This window comes from Gymnoscopelus microlampas (genome assembly GCF_963454915.1).
Source record: "Gymnoscopelus microlampas genome assembly, chromosome: 13".
In the NCBI taxonomy this organism is placed as follows: domain Eukaryota; kingdom Metazoa; phylum Chordata; class Actinopteri; order Myctophiformes; family Myctophidae; genus Gymnoscopelus; species Gymnoscopelus microlampas.
The window spans coordinates 45,038,228-45,065,509 of NC_139950.1; the positions used below are offsets into that span (position 1 = coordinate 45,038,228).

At 41.0% G+C, this 27,282-nt stretch overlaps 1 protein-coding gene across 1 annotated transcript; it reads right to left on the reverse strand.

Moving 5' to 3' along the window:
• Positions 1–2,491: 2,491 nt before the first annotated feature.
• LOC311058798 (actin-binding LIM protein 1-like) lies at positions 2,492–27,282 on the reverse strand. The gene is made up of 20 exons (XM_084076305.1): positions 27,201–27,282; positions 26,664–26,728; positions 26,059–26,103; positions 24,669–24,746; positions 23,985–24,143; positions 22,430–22,474; positions 20,949–20,984; positions 19,992–20,124; positions 18,732–18,851; positions 17,104–17,208; positions 16,371–16,418; positions 14,824–14,967; positions 12,467–12,555; positions 11,120–11,243; positions 10,127–10,188; positions 7,798–7,858; positions 7,280–7,287; positions 6,144–6,218; positions 4,722–4,802; positions 2,492–4,475 (listed from the first exon to the last, which is right to left on the reverse strand). Exons 1-20 carry the CDS (start codon positions 27,232–27,234, stop codon positions 4,362–4,364), a joined length of 1,626 nt encoding a protein of 541 aa, XP_083932431.1. The 5' UTR covers positions 27,235–27,282; the 3' UTR covers positions 2,492–4,361.

Here is a 27,282-nt window from a genome sequence, read left to right on the forward strand (position 1 = left end):
CTCCACCCACCGTCTGTCTGTCCGTCCGTCCGGGCGGGCTATGGGCCCCTAGACTGTGACTAGTACGTGATCCCATATCACGTGGTGTTATTGGGTCTATGCCAATGGATAATGGACAAGGCCCATGTGCAATTTCGGATTGATCCGTCAACCCACTGAGGAGGAAAATGGATGAGGACGGACTGACTGTTTTGAGCATTTATTAGTATAGGAAGTAGGACAGGCTGACCACATGTAGCAAAAGCCACTACAGGCATTTGATATCCAAACTCCTATGTTAGGAACTTGACATGGCTATCCCTTTAATGCGAATCACTTTTGAGCATTGCCAGGGCCACTCAATGACAATTTGAAGGACTTTTGTCTGTATACTGTACGTGACGTGTAAACTGATCCAGAGGAAATGGATCAAGTCACATACTGTAGGCTACTGTAGCTTTTTGGTGAATGCTTCAGTTGTGACATTCAAATGAGTCATTATGGAACTGTCCACAGAAAGTTTTCGATAGACTGAGAAATCTCTTGCATTGCCATGTTCCCAGAAACCAGGATCATTATTTAGGAAAGCACGGTTCAGATTGTATCCAGATATAAATGCTAGGGGTGTCCTGCCCTGTGTCCGAAATCACTCCCTCTCTAATACGCCATTTTGTAGTGATGTCTGAATGTTATTATAACCTACAGTATATAGTAGACTCATCCTATCCCATAGTGCAGTGGTTCTCAAACTATTCCATGTCAAGGACCCTCAAAATGATATGTATTTAGACGCGGACCCCCACCTCAAATATGTTGTTCCAGTGACCCCCCAGAAGCAAAGATTTGAGTTACAAATTTTCGCTTAAAAAAAAAATAATTCAATGGTTTGCACAAATTTTCAAAATGTTTCAAAAATAGCAGATCTACTAGCTCATATGAGCTTGTATATCTACTATTTTTGAATAGCCAAAGTATAAAATATGGTTGAAGTGGTTAAAATTATTGTGACGCTATATTAACTAATTTTGCTGCGTGGGCACCCCTTGGCACCCCCCCAAGGACCCCCGGGGGTCCCCGGACCCCACTTTGAGAACCAATGCTATAGTGCATCATGAAAAGTATGGTACAACCCGTCACCGTCGCAAACCCTACATGCCATCGTGCATTGTGCTGAAAGACAAAATGCAGATGGCACACAAAACATTTTTTTTACTTCCGAGTTCACTATCTGGCACAGCAGTGGTGGCCATTTTGTGGTGCCTCAGATAGAAACCCCATAAAATGTTTCCATAGAGATTTCATTCGTAAAATAAATATATTTGAAAAACGCCAAAAAAAGGGCATTTATTAAATAGTATACAATATTTATATATATTATATAAAATATTCAAATATTTTTTGACAGAGAATCAAATGCCCCGAATCTATGCCCTGTATATGGTCCCCTACATACAGTAGAACTCCCTACTGTATGGGGATTAGGGAGCAGAGAATTTGTGAGTGACACAGCTGGGGTCTGAGTCAGTTAGTGTGCTTTCCGCATGGCCATGGATTTGAAATCATGGATTTGAATTATCTTCCTCTTTCTGTATTACTGTCTAGGATAATAAAGGTTGGGTTGATTTAAGCTGTGACCATGTGCATCGATTAGCTAGATGCACAACAGGTGTGTAGTCACACCCAGCTCTGTGTCCAATTAGTTACTCAGGCCAGGTGCACGCTGGGAAAGACCTGGGATGTTGGTCGTCTAAGCGGAAATGGTTGAATTTGGCAGAAGTACCGCCCAAGGAAATGACGTTGATGCTTTACAAATCTGCTAACATTCTCTGTGAATGAAACGAGTGTTGTGATTGGTAAAAAATATATAGTTTCCGGGGAAAACACGTGCGGACGGAAATCCTGTCCACTCAGGACTTCCGAGACACACGCTGGCTCTTCTCTTCGCAGATGAGTGAGGCTGGGAACGAGGCTAGGCCAGGTGTGACTGCTTAAATCAGCGATCACCCACACGCCCCCTACACGGTCATTATTCACTGCCCAGCCAAATTAGGTAATAAGGTAACTAGAAATATTAACGAAAATAGGGATGACCAGGTTGCTTGTTTTTTTGTGACATGGTAACTGCATGAGCAACAATGTGGTTTTAGTAGAGTTCCCAGCATAATACTTTCTAGTGCTCGTTGTTTACCTTTTAGGCTATATTTTGTTTATTCATGAGAATACATATCCCACACTCAGACTGCATCTATAAAAGTCTCAAAGTATCACACAGAAAGATAAATAACAGGGGGTCAAATATATTCTATTTACGCACAGAATCAAACACGTGTGTGGTTGCCACTGGTTTGGCTTTAAGTCCAGGATATATATATATGATTGGTCCCATGAAAACCAGTCCTCAGAATATGTACAACAGTGCGGAACCAGTGTTTATTATGGATGAAATACAAAAAAACGGGAAAAAAAACAATACAGGCGGTGGATACCTTTGGTACAGCCGAGGGTCATACGGTTCAGGGTGATTTAAAGCTTTATTAGGCTTAGATTTTCAATACAACAAATGGCAGTGTGGGTTTCATTTATAAAACAGTTATTTCAAATACAGTTAACTCCTTTTACACTGGGTGTTTTAGCTATCGTTTGTTACTGTACTGTATGGTTGGATACGGCATTAAAATATGTTCAGAGGAGTTGTTATTCCAGTACAACTAAAGGGAAAGTATAATGGCCAGGTTAATGAGAGCCTGAGAAGAGAGTAGAGCAGGGGTCTTCAACGTTTTCAGGCCAAGGACTCCCTAGCTGAGAAAGATGAAGCAGGGACCCCCTCTATATTGTATAAAATTGTGTTTCAGATACATTTTTGCAGCTCTTTTTCCCCTCTACACCTATAAATCTTAGCAAAAAATAGCCGATCTACAAGCTCACAACGCCTCGCAGCGCGAGGCGTTCACCTCAGGCTAAAGTTCACCTCAGAAAAGGGATGCTAGGGGTCAAGTGGTTAACCCATTAAGACCTGAGGCGATTCTTTAAAAAAAATCTAAATCCTAAGTTTTTGGGGGAAAAAATCTACATTTTTTCCCCCAAGATTTTTCAAAAATAGCCAAAGAAATCTAAAGTGACACAGATGCGTTCCAGGTCTTAAAAATGAATGTAAAAAAAAAAATCCTATCACACAAAGATTTGGCGGACCCCCTGTAGTAACTCTGAGGACCCCCTAGGGGTCCCGGACCCCCTGTTGAAGACCCCTGGAGTAGAGAAAGAGAGAGTGAGAGAGAGAGAGTTTTTCTTTTTTGTCCGGGTCAGCTATGAATGCCTGGCATGTGCAGTAAGAGCAGGAGTCGACTTATGACTAATATGTTTTATAACAATTAAGTTTTCATGTTGTAGATCCAGCAAAAACAACAGGGTCGGTCAGCTAACTGAATGCCCAGTCACTCTTTTTATTTGAAGGACTCACTGAGTCAATTCAATGCCAGCATTGGGCTATAAAAATCTCTCAGCCCAGGTGGGGGGGTCGGGGGCGGGGGGACGGGGGGGGGAGTGGGACGCTGACTCACGTTCAAGCAAATAGCATGGACATTTTCATAAATGGTGCCATGAAAAGGTTTTTCTACTGTAATTACAAAGTTCCACAGGAATCAACAGCAACAAATAGTAGGAAGGAAAACAAGCACAAAAAAATAAATACATGAAAAGCAGTTCCATTCAGAGCAAAACAAGAAAACAAGCGCAGTCAAAGAAAAAGAAAAAAAAAATAACATGACCCCTCCAGATGATTCATCCTCATTCTTTGTCATTTTTGAACGTGGAAGAGATTTCCCCCACTCCTTGTCTCCATGTGCAAGTCTATCGCCAATTTGGACAAATCATTTCAGTGCAACAGCAAGTCTCTGGAAGCACCGGCAAAACAAAAAGAGAGTCCATTTCATTGCTTCCTTTGCATGGTTATGTCAGAAAAAACAGAGAGAGAACAAAAACAAAACAAAAGCTACATCTAGATTACAGTTGGAAGTGTGCTATCTGAATGAATGTACAGTATATCAGTGGTTCTCAACCTTTTTCTGGATCAGGGCCCACTTGGAAAATCTCAAAAGCGTTCGCGGGCCCACCCACCTGACCGCTTAACGCTGCCGTGTTAAGTGGTCAGGTAGGTGGGGCCTCGTGCATTTTCGAGAGCATGTTTATTTTAATGATCAATCGATCGATTGTGTTCATTGGCCATCACTTTTTAAAACTGATGTAATATTATCATTAAAGTATCTGTGTTTTTGGCAATTATTTTGGGGGCCCATTTGCAATACCCCACTTGGCCCACCAGTGGGGGCCCGAGAGCCCACAGGTTGAGAACCAGTGCAGTATAATGCATGCTGTTTCTGACAGCTTTAGAAGAGCTTGGCCTTCTTTTTCATGTCGTTGCGTTTCCACAGGGGAAGCCTGTCAAACTCCTGGATCTCCATTCCAAAGATGTCAAAGAACGTTTCGGGCGCTAAGTGGCGCTAGAGTGAGAAGAAAGGTCGAGAAAACAAAGGAGGGGAGGGTGGGAAATAAGGGAGGGGGGGAGGGGGGGGGGGGGGCTTGTGGTTAGCATTAACGCCACAAAGGGAGGGGGGTCACTGCAAAAATGACAAGAGGCAATGGATACTGCACATTCCTTGCTACAGTAGCACTTGTGTAACATCTTATTTACACAAAGTAGACAATTCCAGTATCAATTGCAGACGGTCATGTGGAAAAGCTGATACCTCCAGTCTGGTTCTGTCCACCTCCCTGGGCAGTTTAGCTCTCCCTCTACTGGTTATCATGAGCATTTCATATGGATACACCTTCAGAAGGAGACACTTTGTCAATGAAAATAATAATAAGAAAGTGGGGGTATGGGGGAAAAGTCAAAACCTAGAAACTGATTTAAGCTTCAGAAAACCTGTAAACAATTTGATATGACAACAAATTTGTGGCTATTTGTTTTTGTACTGACTGAGACAGGGTGGGAGTCACTGGTAGGGAGAACAGGTGTGTGCAGGGAGGTTGTTGTTGTGTGTGAAGGTGAGGGGCTGCTGTTAACAGGTTGGGGGGGTGGGTGGTGGTGCATGGTAAGCTATATGTGCACAGTAAAATCCTCTGTTCATTTAACTCTGGGAGTGGTACTAATGGAATCAAATGGACCTGTAAGGGTCCGTTTGACTGCATTTGCACACTCTCAGAATTACAAATGGATAAATGATAACTGAGGATTTTACTGTGTATGGTGGCTACCGGGACGCAAACTAATTTTGGTGTGTTAACGTGCAATCAGTTGGTAAATGCTGAGAAAAAGGTAAGGGAGATATAATGTGAAAACAATGAAAGGGGGTCTGCATTCTCAGAGTAATATCGTACCAAATAAAAGGAGTAAATTTGGCTCAATAATAATAATGAATAATAAAGAAAGGTCTACATGGGAATGGCTGTCCTGGAAAGCCAATAGTGTGCTTCCACTAATATAAATTAACTGATATCATATCTCACAAGGAGGGAAGTGTCCGGTTATTTTGATGTGGCATTTTTGCCACTGTTAATTCAACTGAAATGCCCAATAATAAGCAACTAGAAGTCGTATAGGCGCGGCCTCTACTCAACTCATATTCACACAGTAGTATACTGTACACCTCATTATATACTATTTTTAAGTAGTATATAGTGATATGAGTTGTTTGGATGATAATCTTAAAGTGTTGGATTCTGCACTGTATGGCTGCATACAGTATCCAGCCACCGTCAGTCAAAGCTTAGCTATGTGTGCAGATGAATAATGGAGAAGCCAGCATGCTAAAGCGCAAGCTAGGGTGACTCGGCTGGTCCTGTAGCAGCATGCCCGATCAGGAAGCCAGCTATTAGTGAGTCTTTTACCGTTTAGTTAAAAAAGTTAGTTTATCGCTTTCTTCCACCAATGTCCCCACACCACAGATTTTAAATGAGGAAATTAAATTATTATTGTTATTTAATTCCACACTCCTGTCTTTGAGTTGGGCTTTTCTTAATTATTTTGACTTGTTGAATATAAACAGCAGTATTTAATTAACAACATATGTTAGGCACCTTTGAAGAACAACAAGTTTTATAGTATTCTACTATTTGAGGTTACGGGCTAGGTTTTTTCATCAATACAAAAAGAAGGAGATACTTGCTTTTGGTTCCAACATATTAGGCATAGATACTCCCCTGTCCATCCTTGCAAGTGCTGCACGGCCATCCTTAATGTGCTAAAGAATAGAACATACACAAATGTAATATAGTGGGAGGGGACTGGATCAATAGCATGAACATCCCCCAGTGACTGTGGTCACTCACTGGTCAGTCACTATTCTCATTAGATGGGAGCACGTTCACTTTAGTTATCAGGGAATGAAGCATTCAAGATCCAAGAAGGTTTGCACACTTGTTTTGAAAATCTCCTCAGGGTTTTTTCTAGTGTAATCTCTACATCACATATTCAAATGCAGTGGTGGGAAAAGTACTCAAATGTTTTACTTAAGTAAAAGTATCAATACTAAAATGTAGAAGTACTCAGTTTCAAGTAAAAGTCCAGAATTCAGAATTTACAAAAGTATTGGTATCAAAACGTACTTCAAGTACCAAAAGTAAAAGTACTAAAATGTTTGAAAATGGCAGATCTACAAGCTCACAACGCGTCGCATCGCGATGCGTCGTGAGCTTGTAGATCTGCTATTTTCAAATAGCCTATGTAAAATAGGGGGCTAAAGTGGTTAATGTATGTTTTATAATGTAATAATTTATAATTAATAAACTAAAGTTTTCAAATAACTGCAGTGGAGTAAAAGTACAATATATGCCTCTGAGATGTAGTGGAGTAGAAGTAAAAGTATAGACAATTGGGAAATACTCCAGTCAAGTAAAAAGTACCTCAAAATTGTACTGAAGTGCAGTACTTGATTAAATGTACTTAGTTACTTTACACCACTGTTCAAATGAGACATTTATAGCTTGACTCAAAACATTGGTAAACAACAACTGACAGAAACAAGACATGAGAGGCAATGACACTACACTGCATGGTACAGTACAGTGAGTGGTTCAATGTCCAGACAACCATCATGTCCGCCTCCCCAAAGTAAAGAAGCATTTACAAATCACTGCACTGCATGCCCTGTAGCCGACAGTCAAACACTGATGCAAGCATAAGTGGGGGCGAGGTGCATTTTGGGACAAGGTGCGCACGTCTTGTGACCCATGGGGGGCAAGCAAATACATTATGCAAGGTGAGGAAAGCATGCCATGTAAATAAAGCAGATGGGACACATACCTGAAACTCTGCAGGACAAAATGGGACAGAAAAATGAGACTCACAGTTAATGTTTTTTCCTATCAAATCTACCCTACCAGGCTATACTGTCTAATACTGTATTACCTGATGACACGTTGCCGTGTTAACCACTTTAAACCCTGGCGTCTCCCTATTTTGGCCATGTTATTATAGGTGAAAAGGTTCAGAAATGATCAGAAATATTAAAAAATGATTGAAAATGTCCAAAACTTTGCAAGGATTTTCTGAGATTTTCAAAGATTTTCAGAGATTTTCCAAACTAGCAAAAATAGCAGATCTACAAAGCTCACACATCATGACACATTTAGATCGGCTATTTTCACTATTCACCACATGACAAAGTAGGCCTATCTAAGGCTTAAGTCGTTTAAAATGTATGTGGATTTTTGTAATGAGTTTTTTTGTTTCGTTTTTTTGCAAATACCGATGGTGCTGAATAACCTTGGTGAACTGATCAAGAGATAAGAAGATTGTCTCTATTTGGTGGGAGCGCTCACCTCTTCCGCCCCCGCACATGTCCCCATAGCTGTTGTACTGGGTGAAATCTGTGGACTGGGGCTGCAGGAATGCACATGTTGGAGCAAAAAATAAATAAACGGAAAAACATCATGTTTTGCAAATCAAGAACAGCAGACAATTAAACACAGACAAATCGAGACGGTGTAAGTGTGATAGATGCCTGTAGTATATATATATATATATATATATATATATATATATATATATACACACTGTAAAAAAGGGATGGACCTTCCAAAAAAGAAGAAGCTCCAGAGAACAGAGATGGACAACTGCATAAAGTGATTTTTTTTAGCACGACGCGTTTCGCCGTGAGCTTAGTCAAGTTGTATAGTTCTTTTTTTTTTTACGATATTTTTTGGGGCTTTTTCTGCCTTTATTGATAGGATAGTGGGCTGACAGGAAATGGGGAGAGAGATGGGGGGTTGACACACAGCAAAGGTCGTCGGGATTGGGAGTCGAACCCGCGACACCCTGTCAAGCTGGATTACCAGCATATGTCCACCGCTAGGCCAGCGGGCACCCCGAGTTGTATAGTTCTATACTAAGGTGTGAGTGTTCCATACATATATAGTGTCACTCATTAAACAGTTCCACCCCTCCAGGCGTGGTATAAATCATTCAATTAATTAAATACAGAAAAGGTCGGGAAAAGATGCTGTATACACAAACACCATGAAACAAACAGATCAAATAACACATTTAGAGACAAAGTATAAATACATCAAAATAAATATATATAGTAAATGTACCGACAAAGGGTCCCATCAACCCACCACAATGGTGCAAATAAACCCATTTATACACATGTATTACAATGCAATACACGTTTTCAAATTAAAACAAATACCATGGTGGGCACAATAAAAGTGGGACTCAATAGAGGTCAGGATGTAGGCTAAACATGGAGCAGGTCAGGTAAGTCAGTCAAAATGGGACTGTTAAATATATAGGGCAGTGCAATCTTATTTGTATAAAATATATATATATATATAAATACAAATAGGGCAATGAGATAATGACACATTTATAACATTTAAGATTATAGAAAGGGGGCTGAGGTCTAAACTCTTGTTTAAGCCATTAGGTTCCATTGTATTTCCAGTCAAAATCCAACGTGCTTCTCTCTGTAATAGCAGTTTTTTCATGTCACTGCCCCTAGGTGGCAGGCTGACCTTCTCTATGCCCATGAATTTTAAGTGTGGCTGCTGATCCATGCCCCCTCTCCTTGTCTCAATGTCGCACAATGGCATATTCCATGTTTAGCTATTCCTATTTTCAGATTGCGTTTACTTTGACCCAATATAGACCATCCCACATGGACATTTCAACATGTAAACAACATGAGTTGTATACATACATACATACATACATACATACATACATACATACATACATACATACATACATACACACACAGTATTATAGTATTTCATTATTTTTGTTAAAATAAGTGTTAAAAATAGCTCATTACAATAGCAATCATTGCTATTGTAAAATAGAGTGATGACACACTGCGTTAACTTGCGTTAATAAAAAAACAAAAACATACCGAGTGGTGTAAGAAGCACTCAGATATTTTAAGTAAAATTAGCAATACCACAGTATAAAAAGACTCTGTTACAATTAAAAGGCCTATGTTCAAAATGTTACTTGAGTAAAAGTACAAAAGTATTGGCATCAAAATATACTTAAAGTACCAAAATGAAAAGTACTAAAATGTTTGAAAATAGCAGATCTACATGCTCACAACGCGTAGCATCGTGACGCGTTGTGAGTTTGTAGATTGGCTATTTTCAAATAGCCTACAGGATGTATAAAATAGGACTGAAGTGGTTAATGAATGTTTTATAATATAATCATTTATATCTGCAAAGTAGTAACTAAAGTTATAAAAAATATTGTTTTGGAGTAAAAGTACAATATTTGCGACTGAGATCTAGTGGAGTAGAAGTCAAAGCACTGAAAATTGGAAATACTCCTGCAAAGTGAAAATACCTCAAAACTGTACTTAAGTACAGTACTTGAGTAAATGTACTTAGTTACTTTACACCACTGAACATACCACTTACACCCTCTTTAACATATTTTTTGCAGAAGGTGAATAATTATAAAACTGCATTCATTTGGCATGGTCACATTGGAGCAAATACATGCTGATAATGTCACCCCCTGATCTCTGTGCATTTATGTTATGTGGCAAGGGATTCTGAAGGTGATTGAGCTACGGCCACTTGACTGATGTTGTTGTGCTGGAATAATACACATCATTATTGTGAATAATGCAGTTGTAATGTGAGTTCTTACCCGATGCATCCCGTTCCTTCCATAGCCAGGCAGAGAGTTGGTTTTAGTAGGAGAAGTTGGATCTGTAACATCAAATTGGTCTTTGTGTCAGCTGTTTGCATGAAAACACAAAGCTATAAGTCTATTTTATTTAGCAGACCGTGGTATTGCACTGCAGCTTATATATATTGCATCTTCTTGACATAATACCTAAATCAGACCTGAATCATACAGTATGATATATTTCAGCACAAGTCGATGGCCTTTCAATGGCAATTCAAAGGAGATAAAAAATGCTCCAGGGGGGGTGGAGGAGACCCTGCCTGCAACATCTCTTGAATGTGACTAATGACAGTACATTGTAAAGCACATTTGAGTGGGCGGATGGCTAGAAAAAGCTTTATATAAATGCAGTCCATTTCCATTTACACACACACACACACACACACACACACACACACACACACACACACACACACACACACACACACACACACACACACACACACACACACACACACACACACACACACACACACACACACACACACACACACACACACACACACACACACACGATTACAACACCATGCAACACCGTACAAGTTTTCAAATGTATAAAATGCATAACAATCTTTTGAAAATAGCCGATCTACAAGCTCACAATGCGTCGCAATGCGACGCATTGTGAGCTTGTAGATCGGCTATTTTCAAATGGCCGAAATGTATATAGGGCTGAAGTGGTTTTGTAATAATAATCAAAAAAGACAAAGTAACTAGTAACTAAAGTTTTCAAATAATTGTAGTGGAGTAAAAGTACAATGTTTGCCTCTGAGATGTAGTGGAGTACAAGTAAAAGTACTGAAAATTGGAAATACTCTTGTAAAGTAAAAAAAACCCTCAAAATTGTACTTAAGTACAGTACTTGAGTACGTGAACTTAGTTACTTTACACCACTGGCAAATACTATGTGATCCAGGGCTGACGCCAGCATACCAGGTATGGGTTAAATACCTGCGTCACAGTTGGTCTGCTTGGGATCGTAGCGCTGAGCAGAGAGGCTGCGTGCGTGACGCTCTCTGATCTGATCCTTCTCCCTCTCTTCTTTCAGAATGAGCTTCCCCAAACCAGACTGGATCTAAAAATACACACATTCAAAATACATCATTTCACAGCCCTCACAAAACAAATGGCAACCAGACAAAAAAGTATTTTGTACTCAGTAAAATCCAAGAATTTAAATCTAAGGTTTAAACACATTGAGTGCCAAAAACGGTCCGGACCGTTTTTCATAATCCAAACGAGGTGTGCCAAAAACGGTTATGGCCGTTTTTGGAAAAAACAGCACCAGGAGATATCATTTTACGAAGATTTAGACTCCAATCCACTTCCTGGTTAAGCCTGTATCTCGGCTCCTGTGTACTTTTTGTTTTTTACTATGTATTTTCGACTATTTTCAACTGGCTGCAACTATGGAACGGATTACCGAATGTTTTTAATCTTTTTCCCCCGATTGTACGAGACCTCTATGTGTGTAATGAGGGGATCACCGTGAGGACGGTGATCACTGAAAATATTTTGTGACTACTTCAAAAAGGTTCAAAAATTGTTACAAATCCAGGCACTCAACGTACATTTTTTTAAAACACCCCTGGCACTCAATGTGTTCTTAAGACTAAATACAACCCCTTTGCACCTTACTTTGAGCACAGATTAGGTATGGTCTAACTAGCAAAACTAGAGTTAGACACACCAAAATGTGTGTGTGCCATGTACTTTAGACCTTGTGCCATGATCATTGGTTCTCAACCAGTGGTCCAGGGACCACCAGTGATTGTTAAACATAGATGTTTAACAATCATTTAACCCTTGAGAGCATAAAATAAAACCAAATGGCCCCGTAAGGGTCCATTTGGTTTCATTTCACGCTCTCAAGAGTTAAAGATCTATAAGGGTCCATTTGGTTACCAACTCTGCATCATTTAGCTGGGGACCACCTGGAACCCCCTCAAGGACCACTGGTGGTCCCCGGACCACTGGTTGCAGAACCACTGATCTTTACTTAATTAAAGAATTGTTATTTCAACGTTTGCCTGTTATCTCTCATAAGGACAACATCAAGAATTGTGGACAAAATCTTATCCAGCGATAACAAAATATAATATAATAATATTTTTTGGGCCTGAGAGGCTAAATCTCATCAAATGGTGGTTCCGTGGCTGAAATGCCGAATTTATAATGGAATGGACCATTACTGATATGAAAAGGGTTGAAAACCACTGCCATAGATGGTTTAAATAGGCGGTCTGGTAAGGTTGTGTTGTGTTGTTAAAGGTGTGTGGATGAAGCCTGATGGCTGACCTTGCTGAGATGTTCCTCCTGAAGCTGTTTTCTTTTCAAGGCTTCCTCCTCGTCCTCCTCCTTGGATCGTCTCCTCAGTTCTGACGAGCCTAGAGGAGGTGCCACAAACAAACCACTCAGAAGATGAAAAACAACACGCACGCACGCACGCACCCACACACACACACACACACACGTACTTGTATGCCCACGCACACCCACACACGCACGCACACACTCACACACACACCTATGCCCATGCACACCCACACACACGTACATGTATGCCCACACACACCCACACACGCACGCACACACTCACACACGTATGCCCATGCACACCCACATATGTGGGTGTGCATGGGCATACGTGTGTGAACGCATACATATGTATGCGTTCACACACGCACATGCACAGCTTTTTGGATACCAGAAACTCTAAAGAGTTAAATCACACACACACACACACACACACACACACACACACACACACACACACACACACACACACACACACACACACACACACACACACACACACACACACACACACACACACACACACACACACACACACACACACACACACACTTTGACTGTGTATGTACCTAATAATGAAATGATTTAATACAAAGACAGGAACATAATGGTTGTATCATTGAGGCCCAACAAGGCCCTGCATAGACTAATGAACTCCTGCAGAGTGGTGAAGAACACACACAAACACACACAGGGAGGTCATAAGGGGGACCAGATAGAACACAAATGCGAGACAGAGTTGACTAGACAGACAAACAGATAAATCAGCCACCGTGACATCGTGACAAAGATGGTCAACGCTGGCAGCAACTACACAGTTAATTCCCTCAGTGTTGACTTAACTCCAAAAGCATGAAACGCGTTCCAACGTTTCTACTTCTTGGAGTTAAACTAACACTCGGGAATTCTTTATTATGTCAAGATCTTAATAACTGCATGTTGTGAATAAACACAGAAACAGGACGAGACGAGACAAGGCGCGAATCAGTTTGAAGTCAGTCTCAGTTATCTCTGTCCAAGTCATTTGTGTGACAGCGTTGAGTATACAGCAAGGACACTAGTTATGTGCGCTATGTTAAAAACCCAAATAAAACAACGACAAAAAAACGGTATGGCTGAGGCTACCAACAAGCAACAAATAGTAAAGAAGAAGCAGAAATGCGAGCCATTCAGAGAGGGTACAACAACAACGCCGCTGTGCTGTGCAAGCAAACTTAATAATAACACCAACAGATGCCAAAAAACTGAACAGTAGAAGCCTAGCTGTGCTTGAAGTGAAAGCATAGTGAAAGCAGGGATGCAGTTAGAACCTGTTCAATCCGGTTACGCATCTGTGTCATTTTAAGATTTCTTTGGCTATTTTTGAAAAATCGTGAAAATGAATGCAAATCTTTGAATATATATTTTTTTAAAGCGAAGATTTGTCAAATATTTTTGCTCCAGGGATCTCCCCAGAAGCAAAGATTTGCGTTACAAACGTTCGCTTTAAGAAAATATATATTCAAAGATTTGCACAAACGTTCAAACATTTTCAAAAATAGCAGATCTACAAGCTCATTGCCATGAGCTTGTAGATCTGCTATTTTTGAATAGTCTAAACTCTAAATCTAAAAAGGACACAGTATGAGTTCCCAGACTGAATGGGTTAAAGGGGCGGAGCCTATACAGGGAGGCTGAGGTTAAAGGGTTAGGTTGTAAATCAGGTAGTCTCGCGTGGCCAGACAATCGGAGATCTCCGCCTACCGATACGTCTAAATTTGGATTTCCCCCCCGACGTATCGGTAGTCAGACATCACCGATGTGGCTTATACGCAAGACTGTAAGTGTTAGGGCAGTGGTTCTCAAAATGGGGGTCCAAGGACCCCCTCAGTGTTCCTTGAGGGGGCTCCAAATGGGCCCGGCCCCTACAGGTTCGTCACTCTGAGAGTGTACAAATGGAACCAAATGGACCCAACCATTTATACACTCCCAGTCCACTGAGCGTTTTTCGGGCTATTAGACTTCTAAAAGACGTCTAAATGGTCAATAGCCGTCTGGTCCTAGACGTTGTTTCAACGTCATTTGACCGGCTTATATTTATATATAGCCGTTCAAATGACGTTGAAACAACGTCTAGGCTAAGTCTAGACGTTGAAAAAACTTTAATTTTTAGACCAGTCATAAACCGGTTCTAGCCTAGACGTGTAATAGTCTGAGAAATGCTCAGAGGGAAAGTTATAGGGGTCCTTGAAATAAAAATAAAAAAAAGGTTTGAGAACCACTGGTGTTAGGGGTATGTTTTGCCACTAGAGGGCAGTAGCAGCAGTGTAAGCATGCTCTTCGGGGGGAGCCTACTGTACCTAATACAGCGAGAGAGGGAGAGAAGGGCCAAAGGACGCCCTCGCCGGTATCCGCCGCAGTGGGAGCATGGGCGGCGGGGAAGGTGGCGGATCTGATGATGTCATCAGCGGTCTTGATTTGGGCCGCTATCATGGCAGCTGTATCTAAATCGGTAACCATGGGAACTGATCTATCAGTCTCTGCGGGGTCAGAGTCTTGGACCCGCCGCCGCGCACGTTTCAAAATGATCTGGCAACGTCCGATCGTCAAGTCTCGGCGATCGTTCGGTGCCAGACTGTCGTGGGTTTGACTTGGCTGCAAAAATGTCTGTTTTTTTCAGTCACAAGTCGGTTTACTTTGTATTCGGCCTTAAAACTGATCTTCCTCATAGTTTCACTTATTGCTAATTTCTTGCTAGTTTCTTGAGACATTATTCTCAATAAAGCAGAACCACACCACTTGTTTCAGTTTAATATAAAGTACATTATAGTCAACAACTTCCCTTGCACTGGCAACAAGTGGAATTGTCTCACTCCGTTTTACAAGGTTAAAGGGATAGTTCCCCCCCAAAATGACTTTTTTTCCTATCGATTAGTCACCCCATGGAGACTTGAATTCATGGATATTTTTATGTTTTTGTCGCATTCCTAAGTCAATAATTTGATGACCAGCGGATCGGTAGGAGACACAAAGTGTCTCCTTTGTATCTTCTACCGGAACCACTGCCTATACGAGTCCGCTGGTCATCAAATTATTGGCTTAGAAATGCGACAAAAACAAAAGAAATCCATGAATTCAAGTCTCCATGGGGTGACTAATCGATAGGAAAAAAAAGTAATTTTTTGGGTGAACTATCCCTTTAATATGAGAAAAGCAAGGATTAACACAGGATTAAATCAGAAGGACAGTGTAGCACAAGCTACTGTGTGGTCAGACAGAGTATAGGGTCAGAGAGAGACTTCAAACAGTGCTCATACATTAGACACTGGAGGTGGACACTGACTGTACATGGTTAATGCTATGACACATAAGTTTCCATTGAAGACCAGTACATTAGTCAGTGGTGAAAAAAAAGTACTCAAATGTTTTACTTAAGTTGCAGTATCAATACTACATTGCAGTATCAATACTGCAATGTAGAAATACTCTCCGGAATTTAAAATGTACTTGAGTATAAGTACAAAAGTATTGGCATCAAATACTGTGTGTTATGTAATAATAATCGAAGTCTACAAAATAACAAAAAAAAAAAAAAAAGTTTTCAAATAATTGTAGTAGTAAATGTACAATATTTTCCTCTGAGATGTAGTGGAGTAGAAGTAAAATACTGAAAACTGGAAATGAAAATACCTCAGAATTGTACTTAAGTACAGCACTTGAGTACATGTACTTAGCTACTTTACACCACTGACATTAGTAATTAAAAGCACGACTCGCTGAGCCACTGACATAAAACATTTCAATAACTACAGCATATAGCACTCAAAAAAAAACTTCAGAAATACTAGGCTGTACAGTTACTGTTGCCTCATAATGAGATGAAAACGAGTTAAATGAGTTAAAATACCGTGCATTTTGTAGATGGGCGGTTTTCTGTAGATGTTGATCCCCTGATCTGGAAAAAAAAGTAAAATACAGAACATTTAGTAAGAACATAGTGCCACCATTACATGAATGTATGATACAACATGAATGTAGCAAAACAACGGAGGTAAACAGGAATGTATCAATCGTGCAAAGTTTCACTGCAATCGGACGCTGTGTTCATGATTTGCGTAATTTTGTTCAAAACGGGCTACACCTGCAAACTTTAGATGTCAATCTTAGCCAATCAGGATGGAATATGAAAAATCTAACAGATTGATCACATGACTATAGAGATTATGTGTACCGATTTGCGTGAAATTTGGATAAAATCTGAAGGAGTAATATCCAAAAAAATGTTTTGTAAAAAGCGGCTCATGTGAACAATTTGGGGGAGAGGTTCTGAATTGGCATCCAGGGAGTGTGTGCACAGTTTCGCTGCGATCAAGCTGCGATTAGCTGTCCACAGACAGAAGAACACAGACACACACGGAGGGACGGACAGGGTGCAAAACATACTCTCTCGCCCTGCCTTTCGGCCTGGCGGAGACAATAAAGTGGCAAGGGGATGAGAGACAGAATGAGTGGAAGAGAGAGAGAGAGAGACACTCAGAAAAAGAAAGAAAAGGAGATCGAGATCGAGATTGACAAAGAGTGTTGACGGCGATCAGAGAGTTCAGAGATGGAGCAGTGACAGGGTGCGCTCCGGCTCCTACCTGGGAGGTGGAAATGTTTAGGGGTCAGAGAGAGCGGCGGAGTGACCGGCCGGCTGTCGGGCCTGAGGGGGAGGGGGGAGCTCCGGCCGCTCGGTGGGTCAGTGCCTCCGGATGAGAAGAATGAAGAACAGAAACATAAGCAGGGAGGACTAGGAAAAAAACAGATGTGTGGACACTAGCGTGGAGCATGAAGGGAGCGACTTTGGACCAAGTCACTCAGAAGGGGAAATAATCTGATTTGTTTTGATTAATGCTGTTAATGAAGTTAATTAAAGAGAAAGTAAAGCAGATTTAAAAGTAGTAGATCTGATATTGTAGGAAATTAAAATAGAAAAAAAACATTTGCATTTGGGAGATGTATTATTAATTATGATGTACAATGTCTGTTAATGTCTAATAGCAGTTCTGTGGTACAAAAAACAAAACAAACCTGTCAACATGCAGCAATACAGAGATTCAAAATGAAATTCCACTGAGAGGGCATCTATTTCAACTCATCCTATACTTGCAACTCCGTGGAAGCTGGAGATTCATTCTAAACATGCAGAAAAGGTCATCCACCATTCAGACACGGGAGGATTTTATTGTAAAATGTTCAGCTCGTATAAGACAAAACTTCCAGTGTGCATGCAAAGCTGTCAAACGCTGCAAAACACAAATAGAAATGCACTGACTGTCAATGAAAGAAGAGCCTTTACAATTGCATAGGCCATCGTTATGTTAGTAATGGATCAGTGTTAGCTCATGCTAGGTTAATCGGAGGTTAAAACGCAGGAGGCTTGGCAAGATGGTGGTCGACCGTTTCAGCAGACATCACGACGCCATTTCTCATGTCTGCGTGGCGGGAGATGGACATGGATCCAGAATGAAGGAACGGTATGACATTTGGGGGGGCGGGAGGAGGAGGAGGGGGTGGGGGCGGCGGTAAGACTGGAGGTGGCGCGCGCAGCGTTATCCCACCTGGTCTGAGTAACAATTGGCGACGCCCTCTTCTGTGACACGCGTGGAACTGCCTCTCACATGGGCGGACCTCTTTAAATAACTCCCAAAACCACTGAAATACCAAATGGCAGCGTGGGGTCAACGTTAAGCATTAGCCTGTCAATCCCTGTGCCTTGGGATCGAATGCTTCTCATTGCACTGTTTATTTATCAAATAATATGATTTGCGTTGTAAAATAATTTTGTTAGGTTTAGGCATAGTTTTTGGCGCCCCCAGCGAGGCGGAGCACTCGGCCCGTTTGGTGAGAACAGACTACAGCCCCTAATATTAAGTTAGGAAGTAGTTGGGGGAAAAAACAGTTACAGCGTTGGAGGCGCGCCGTCTCTGGCGGACTTGAGCAACGAGAGGCACCGCCGAGCGAGTCGACCGTGCCGAACGTTGCCAAGTCCGCCAGAGCCGACTCAGCGCCGACTGGAGAAAGACAGTGCAGTCCTCCTGGAATGTGAAGCATGACTAGGGGGGCGAAGCAGTTCCGCGTACGTCACAGAAAGGGGGCGTAACACAGAAGTTACTGAGACCGGGTGGGATAATTAACGCTGCACGCGGAGGTGGCGATGGAGGTGACATCTTGCCTGGGGGGTGCAGCAGAGAGGAGGCGCATGTTGTTTGGACTGTGGACCCCTTACCTTGGCTATGGGGGAGGAAGTGGTGTCTGAAAGGGGATGTGGGGCGGGAGTCACTATTTCTGGAGCCCACACTGTTACTGCACAGAGAAGAGCAGAGCTTCTGCATGCCTGTAAGAGCCTCTGCATTGGGGGGGAATGGTATTTAAAAAAAAGGAACGGGGGGACATTATATACCCCCCGGGGACCAGGCAGCACAGATGGAGGAGATAGGGGGGTGAGAGAGAGAGAGGGAAAAAAGAAAGGGAAAAATATTTACAGGAATCATGTATCGAAAAGAGGGAACTATAAAGCCACTTCAAGAAGTGTGAAGTGTGAAGGAGTGGCACAAGAGATACCTTTGAATGAAATAATACATTTAAAAAATAAAGGGTAGTTAACTGAAAGGTAGTTAGTTGGGTTATTAAAGGTTGAATCCCATCAGAACTGACTCGATATTATTCTGTGAAAAGTTTGTGTTAACCTTAAGACCTGAGGCGATTCTTAAAATCTAAATCCTAACAGTTTTTGAAAAAAAAAAAAAAACATTGTTTTTCAAGATTCAAAAAAAATTGCAGATCTACAAGCTCATAGCGCGGCACTCGGTACCGCGCTATGAGCTTGTAGATCTGCTATTTTTGAATAGCCAAAGAAATCTAAAGTGACATAGATGCGTTCCAGGTCTTAAAGGCTTAAAAACAAACAGGAAATAAAGTTGGGGGAAATTTGGTGGGGGAACAAAACAGAGTCAGTTTTGATGGAATTTCACTTTAATACAGTATCTCTAGAGTAGTAGGGTGGGGGGGGGGGGTCAAGTGGGATGCTTAAGGTCAAGTGGCTCAGGGTGGGTCACCCTTAGCGTCTATGAGGAGGGAAGTGAACTGAAATAGAATCAGTTATGTCACTGTGTTGTGCAGGTTGACACAAAGGTATAATGAGTAGGATTTGTCAGCTGCGGTTTGTAAACACACAACATTCAAAGTTGGCTCCTCCTCCCCGTCTCAGCAACAGGCCTGGGGAGGGGGGAGGGGGGGGTCCTACTCATTATACGCTGAACTGTTTTCTTTGACACACACATATAGACCGAGTATGACGCAAAAGTGCAAAATGGACGCTGTGTGAATACAATTTTACTCTGAAGATCATCCAAACACTTTTTTGAAGCGTCTTACACTGGATTCTGCCACAAAAGAATGACTGAAACGAAGCACAAGTGTGTATTCTTCTGTCTCACTCACACTCACACACACACACACACACACACACACACACACACAAACTCACCTGGCCTGTGAAAATGTTGTGGCGAGCGTGACAAGGTGGGGGTGTAACCATGGCGATTATAAACAGGTGACCCTATGGAGCCCTGACTAGTGGACCTCTGGAGGATGCGTTCTGCCCGCCTGTCATAAGAACCCTGTGCAGAAAAACACACACAAGCACACACACACTTTATCGCCTGCTACACCAGTAATTCTCAACATTTTTGCAGTGGCCTATGCAGGAGTCTAGTCCAGTGTTGATTTCGTCGACTAAAACTATGACAAAAAATGATCGTCGACTACCTTTTTTCACTGATGAAAAGCAAAAAAAAAAAAAGCTATGATGACTAAAACTAAGATTAAATATATTGTCAATTTCGTCAACAAATAAAAACTAGAATAAAATGTTAGTGGGGGACTAGTGGAGAAGAGATCCGGTAGAACTAAAAGACAAGTCATTTTATGTTTGGTTGCGCTCGGGTGTTGCTCTCTGAAAATAGCAGATCTACAAGCTCACAACGCGTCGCACTGCGGCGCGTTGTGAGCTTGTAGATCGGCTATTTTCAGCATGCAACCAGGTGTTAATTCAGCCATTAGAATGCTATCAAGGCACCGCCAAAATACATTTTAGCCTACTAAATCAATTGTAGATTTAGTCGACTAAAAAGACAATATACATTACAAACATTTCAGGTGACTAAAATATGACTAAAACTATACAGAATTGTATTCAAAAGACTATGAAACTCAAAAATTGTTGTCAAAAAATCAACACTGGTCTAGCCGTCTGTCTGTGAGTATATCTACACTACAGTAAGTGTCCGGAGCTAATCTTGCAAACCGCTGAACCTATCAGTGCCGGATTTATTGGGAACACTGCCAACAGGCCACAGAAGGGCTTTGACAAATTCCTTTTCACATAAGTTTCATAATTCTTTTTAATATTTAACATGAGAACATGACACAATATTCTTCTCACCTCGACAGGCGGTGTAGGAGACATGTTTCTTGAGGACTAGAAAAGGGACAAACAGGTCTGTGTCATGGTGGGTTTTCATCAACACAAAGAGTCATCTGAGATATGCACCACTGAGGCACCAAACTCACAGTATTTAGACTGCTAGGACAACTTTACCAGCGAACAACACCTTGTATTACCTGATGCAGTGTTTGGACAAATGACAGATATTTATAGATATGTGCTTTGGGGTATTACTGTAGATACCTGAATTCCACATGAGTGAATCTGGATCGTTCATATTTGTCCTACCATGTCTTCACAAAACAATACCATCTACTGAGTAAAATCAGTCTCATTTAAATCTCTATGTAGACAACCTATGGTCTTGGGGTGTCTCCTCTTCCAATTCTAGCAAAACAGCGTGTTAAGTGGGCACAACGCTCGCCTAAGTCTCTGAATTAGTCATGGGTGTTTTTTTGGGCATACCAAGTTGTACAGTCGCGTCTCTCATTAGTTATTCATTAGTTAATATGATTGGTTCAGGCAATGTCGCAATGCCATGGCCGACACATATCAGGACAGTTTGTCGCACGATTTTGTCGCCTGATCGCTCGCTCACTCACTCACTGGTAGCCAGTATGGGGTGAAAGTGAGCGACCAGTTAGCAGCATTAATAATGTGATACAAGGATTTCAGGAGACTGGGTAAACTGGCATTTTGGGCATGAATGCAAGAACCACACCTTCCTCCACAGTCTCCTCATTTATGTCCAAGACACATCTGTGATATCTTGACATATCAACTTAATAACCACACTCTCATTCTCAGTCATGTTCTTATTTAAAACTGATATTAAAGCATGAGATTGATGCATCCTTGTGTCAGAGCTCTATAAAATGGATATTGATGCCCGTTACTGCTGTCCATTGAGCAGAGACAGATAAAGAAAGCCAGAAGGCCATTCTTACATGACATTCCTAACAGGATGAGAGGGATTTGGACATGTTGAAATAAATGCATATTTCTTTACTCTGGCTTTCTCTCTTTCGCTCCCTTTCTCTACACCGCTCGTTTTCCGTGCAAAGAAAATGGGCACTAGCTCGCCCGATGCAATATTAATAATCTGGCCCAGATCATAAATAATTTGTTGAACCTCAATGTTGAGTCCCTCGGTGATGTCATGTGCCACGTTGAACATGAGTGTTGCGTGGAATTTGGATGGATTTTGATTGCATTTTCAAATGATGTTTGATGTTTTCAAATAATTGTAGTGGATTAAAAGTACAATATGCCTCTGAGATGTATAGTGAAGTAGAAGTGAAAGTACTGCATATTGGAAATACACCAGTAAAGTAAAAAATAATACCTCAAAAGTACAGTCCTTGAGTAAAAGTACTTAGTTACTTTACACCACTGCAAGTGGGCTCTGCTTGCTGTGACCTACTGTAGACTAATTCATCATCACCAGTAGAGTAGAGACATGCTGTACTGTGTCTTACCTTCTCTTCTGGCAAGGGGGAACGTTCCCTCCTGGCAGTGTGGAGCTGTGAGGAACACATCCAGGACTGTGTGTTACAAACCAACAACAACCCTGCTGCCTGCCATTACTCTGCAGGAACACACTGATACCTACTATAATAATAATATCCCTATTTCACAATGTGGAACAAGCTAGCCTTCATTTTGTATGAATCCTTCTTGTCTGGAATGATTCCCTGGAAAGAATCCTGACTCTTAACCCTTATAGTTAAACTAACACTCTGGATTTCACATTATATATATAATAGCATGTGGTAGCTGTCGGGTTCAAACCTTTTTATTTTTCTATTATTATTTTAAACACAAAGAAAATAGTGGAAACAGCCTATATACAAGTTTACAACGCGCTATTTTCAACAACGCGCTATTTTCATTACTTATGTGTGACACTCTTGTATGATGATTCATTCATATCATTCATTAACCAAAAAAACATAAACATGTAAACATGGAGAACAATACAAGGTTTCTGCCCGACAGCAACGGTGTGTATGAACTGGCGGACTCATTTTAACCCATTCAATCCAGAAACGCATATACTGTGTCATCTTAGTTTTTTTTTGCTATAACCATTATTCTATACTTTGGGCTATTCAAAAAATAGGAGATACAAGCTCGTAGCGTGGCACCGAGTGCCGTGCTACGAGCTTGTATATCTGCATTTTTTTTTTTTTAAACGTGAAAATGTGTGCAAATCTTTGAATATATGTTTTTTAAAGTGACTTTTTTTTTTACTAAAATCTTTGCTTCTGGGGGATTTTACAAACGTCTTCTAAATCCTAACAGGTTTTTTGAAAAAAAAAGAAAAAACTTGTTGCTATAATATCAGTGGTTCTCAAACTTTTTTCATGTCAAGGACCCCCAAAATTATATGTATTTGTCTGCGGACTCCCCCATCTCAAAATATTTTGTTCCATGGACCCCTCCCAGAAGCAAAGATTTTAGTTTAAAATGTATATATATATATTCAAAGATTTGCCAAAAAAAATCCACAATAAAAACAAAAATATTAGCAGACATGCAAACTCATATGAGCTTGTAGATCTGCTGTTTTTGAATAGCCAAATAAATCTTAAAATGACACAGATGCGTTCCTGGTCTTAATGGTTTACGGCAGGGGTCTTCAACGTTTTCAGGCCAAGGACCCCCTATAGTTGAGAGATATGAAGCAGGGACCCCCTCTATATTGTATAAAATTGTGCTTCAGATTCAACTTTTTTTGTTTACTTGGTCTGCTCTTTTTCCCCTCTACACCCAACACCTCTTTGCCAAAAATAGCCGATCTAAAGCTCACAGCGAGGCGTTGTGAGCTTGTAGATCGGCTATTTTTGGCTAAAGTTCTCCTCAGAAAAGGGACGCTTGAGTTCAAGGTAAAAAAATAAAATCATATCACACAAAGATTTGCCGGACCCCCTGTAGTAACTCTGAGGACCCCCAAGGGGTCCCGGACCCCCTGTTGAAGACCCCTGGTTTAAGGTCACACGGGTCACTCTTGCGTGCATGCAAGACATTTACCTCTCCCACACTCTCTCTTCTCTCCTCTCTCTCATCCAAGGAGGTCGTGTACATGGGGTCATAGGTTATGAGATCGGGGCGTTCAATGTCATAAATGGCTTTGACCTTAGGAATGGCAGCTAGGTCTCTGTAATCAAGGATCTCATTGTCTACTTTTGCCTAAGAAGACAAATAAAAACATACATATACACACACACACAAGACAAGAAGTAATGGGAGATTACGAGAAGCACGGATACTCTTACGAAACAGGATTAACAGTGTGTTAATCTACTGCTATTGCTAAAATAGGGGAGATAATCTCTCTGATTCTAAATTCAGAGTAACCAGTCGTGGAAGAAGTAATCACTTTTACTTTTACTAAGTAAACATAGCAATATACACAATGTAGAAATACTCTGTTGTCCTGTATTCAAAATTGTACTTGTGAAATGGTACAAAGGAAGGCAAGGAGTATAAGTATATACAATATATAAGTATAAAATAAAAAGAAATGGAAATACTCAGTAAAGAAAAAAGTACCTCAACATGTATTTGAGTAAATGTACTTAGTTACTTTCCACCACTGGCAGTAACACAGTAAGGAGCAGCCACACACAATGACAGTTTACAGTCTATATGGAACAACAGTCTACGTATCTATGTATATTTTCACAATAAAAAGGAGTAGCCATATAAACTTACATAGATCGTGTGACCCGGTGAGCCAGGTATGCTTGAACCAGGTCGGGAACAAATACTTTCGGATGACGACCTTGTCGGCTGTGAGAGGAAAAGGACAAGGGGTTGAACGTTAGTGAACAAGTAGCAACGATGTGTCTCGAATGTGTCTCAGTTTCCCAGTCCTCTGCCATCTGGAAATCACTTTCGATTATCACAGAAAACACTTCAAAGTAAAACACTCACTCTTCTGTGTTGATATGTAAATGTAATGAAGAACGGACGGCAAAAACCTGACTTTCATGTTACATGGACCATGGGAAACACTTTGGAAACACCGACATCTGACTGTACCCTCTTAACCCATTTAGACCTGAGGCCGATTCCAGTGGTGTAGAGCAACTAATTACATTTACTCAAGTACTGTACTTAAGTACAATTTTGAAATATTTTTTACTTTACTGGAGTATTTGCAATTTTCAGTACTTTTACTCCACTACATCTCAGAGGCAAATATTATACTTTTTACTCCACTACAATTATTTGAAAACTTTAGATACTAGTTACTTAGTAGATTTTCATTATTAATACGAAACATACATTACCCACTTCAGCCCTATATACAATTCGGCCATTTGAAGATAGCCGATCTACAAGCTCACAATGCATTGTGAGCTTGTAGATCGTCTATTTTTTTCTTTTTGTGCGACACCGTTGTACAACAGTTGTACAACAGGCATTCATCTGTGAGTTTGCAAAAATGAATGACAAATTTGCAATGTGACTTTCTGCTCCTAAGAATCTCACGCCCAATAAGTATTAACCCATTAAAACCGGGAATTTTAGATTTATTGTGTGCACAAGCTCACAGAGTGGCACGAAGCTTGTACATCTTGCTATTTTTTTTAAAGTCTTGAAAGTGTGTGAATAATTTTGAATAATTTTGAATTACCAAAAAGTTTGAGAAGTACTGATTTAGAAGGGCAAGTGTAGAATCGGCCTCATGTCTTAATGGATTAAATAGGCCCATACATACATTTCATAGGATAATGAAAAATTTGGATGGCAACGATAGTCTTGAATTTGTTGCATGTGTCTAAAGGGAATGAGCTCTTCCGTGTCTTGGGTATTAGTAAGTGGGGGATTAGTAAAGACAAACACAAACATAGAGGACAGTCTAATCCTCCACATGTATGTGTGTGTGCATCACTGTACCATACACCTTCAGTATGAGCACAGCACGGGTGTTGAAGAGACGACTAAAATGGTTCCAAAATATGTGACACACAGAGCAGGCACTGCACGCTGTCTCCAGCAGATGGCAGCATACAGTGCACCATGTCCTTTATGTACATGGTGAAAACACAGGAAGGATGATGCCATCTCATCATGGCCAATACAGCGAATACAGTACCTGCCTTTCTGTTTTTTGGAGAAGTAAGAGGGACGGAGGCAATAGCTGTGGAGGAAGGAAGGGAGAGGGGGGTTCACAGGACATCACACAGGGACTGTGCTTCTCCAAGCCTGACACAGCTTACACACGCGTGCGCGCGCACGCACACGCACGCGCACACACACACTGTATATATACAGTACGTATAATACAGTATATATATGGTGAATGGGTCCATGAAAATATGAACCACATCACACATAAACACTCACACCAGTTTCTATGCAAACACATATGCACTCAGTCACTCACAAAACAAATGGGTACACACAGTCACGCACATAATTTTTTACGATGTGCACGCACGCATGTAGGCATACACACATGCACGCACGCGCGCACACACACACACGCACACACAGGAAATTCAATTACACAATGATAGGTAAGGAGTAAAACAGCAGGAAGGGAAGGCACGTGGTAGCAGCCCCACAGAGAGATCCCTGTCTCACATCCAGATGTTTACATTGTTCAGTGAAATGGTGCCATGGACAGAGAAAGGTGTCCTTTATGGAGACAGACAGTGTTGTTCAGAGACAATCAGTGGTTGTCCATAATATTCCTACCCGCTCCCTTTGTCTCTCCTCCGTTCTAGTGGTGTTCTTGCAGCCAGGATGCCACACTGTAGATCCTGAGGGGAGAAGATAGAACATTAATGAACTGCATGCATATTGATGTGCTTATACTCAAAACATATATGCATGTATTTAGCACTGCCGCATATATCATGTTGTTGCTGTCGGGCAGAAATCTTGGTATCTCTGTGTTTCAACTTGTGTTTTTTTGTTGTTGTAAAATAACGCCCTACTTTGTTGTACAAGAATGTCGGGGCAAAAGTAGCAAAAATAGCTGATCTACAAGCCTGATACAAGATCTACAACATCTACAATGTTGATAGATGGTAGATCTGCTATTTTTTTTAACATTTAGAAAGTTTAAGTTAAAGTGGTTAAGAATGTCTGTAGGTTTTATAAATATTTAACCAATGAAAAGTGTTATTAACAAGAGCTTGGAACAAAATAACTACTACATTGAATCCACTGGAACACAGATATTTTTTTTTCCATCTGAACATGAGCAAACAATTTCTTTAGTCTGTTCACCTTGCAGGTACATTTCTTCTCCTTCTGTGAACATCTGGTTGCACCGGCTGCATCGTGCACAGCTAGGATGATAGTGCTTATC

Bases quoted from the DNA above. Each gene is read 5' to 3' on its own strand.
- LOC311058798 (XM_084076305.1), bottom strand. From the start codon at position 27,234: ATGTTCACAGAAGGAGAAGAAATGTACCTGCAAG. The intron at 24,747-26,058 runs GTACTGTATTCG...TTCCTCTCACAG, and splicing joins TCCAAAAAACAGAAAGGCAG to CCGACAAGGTCGTCATCCGA. The intron at 4,803-6,143 runs GCAAGTATCTCC...CTCCTTCTGAAG, and splicing joins CTAATATGTTGGAACCAAAA to GTGTATCCATATGAAATGCT.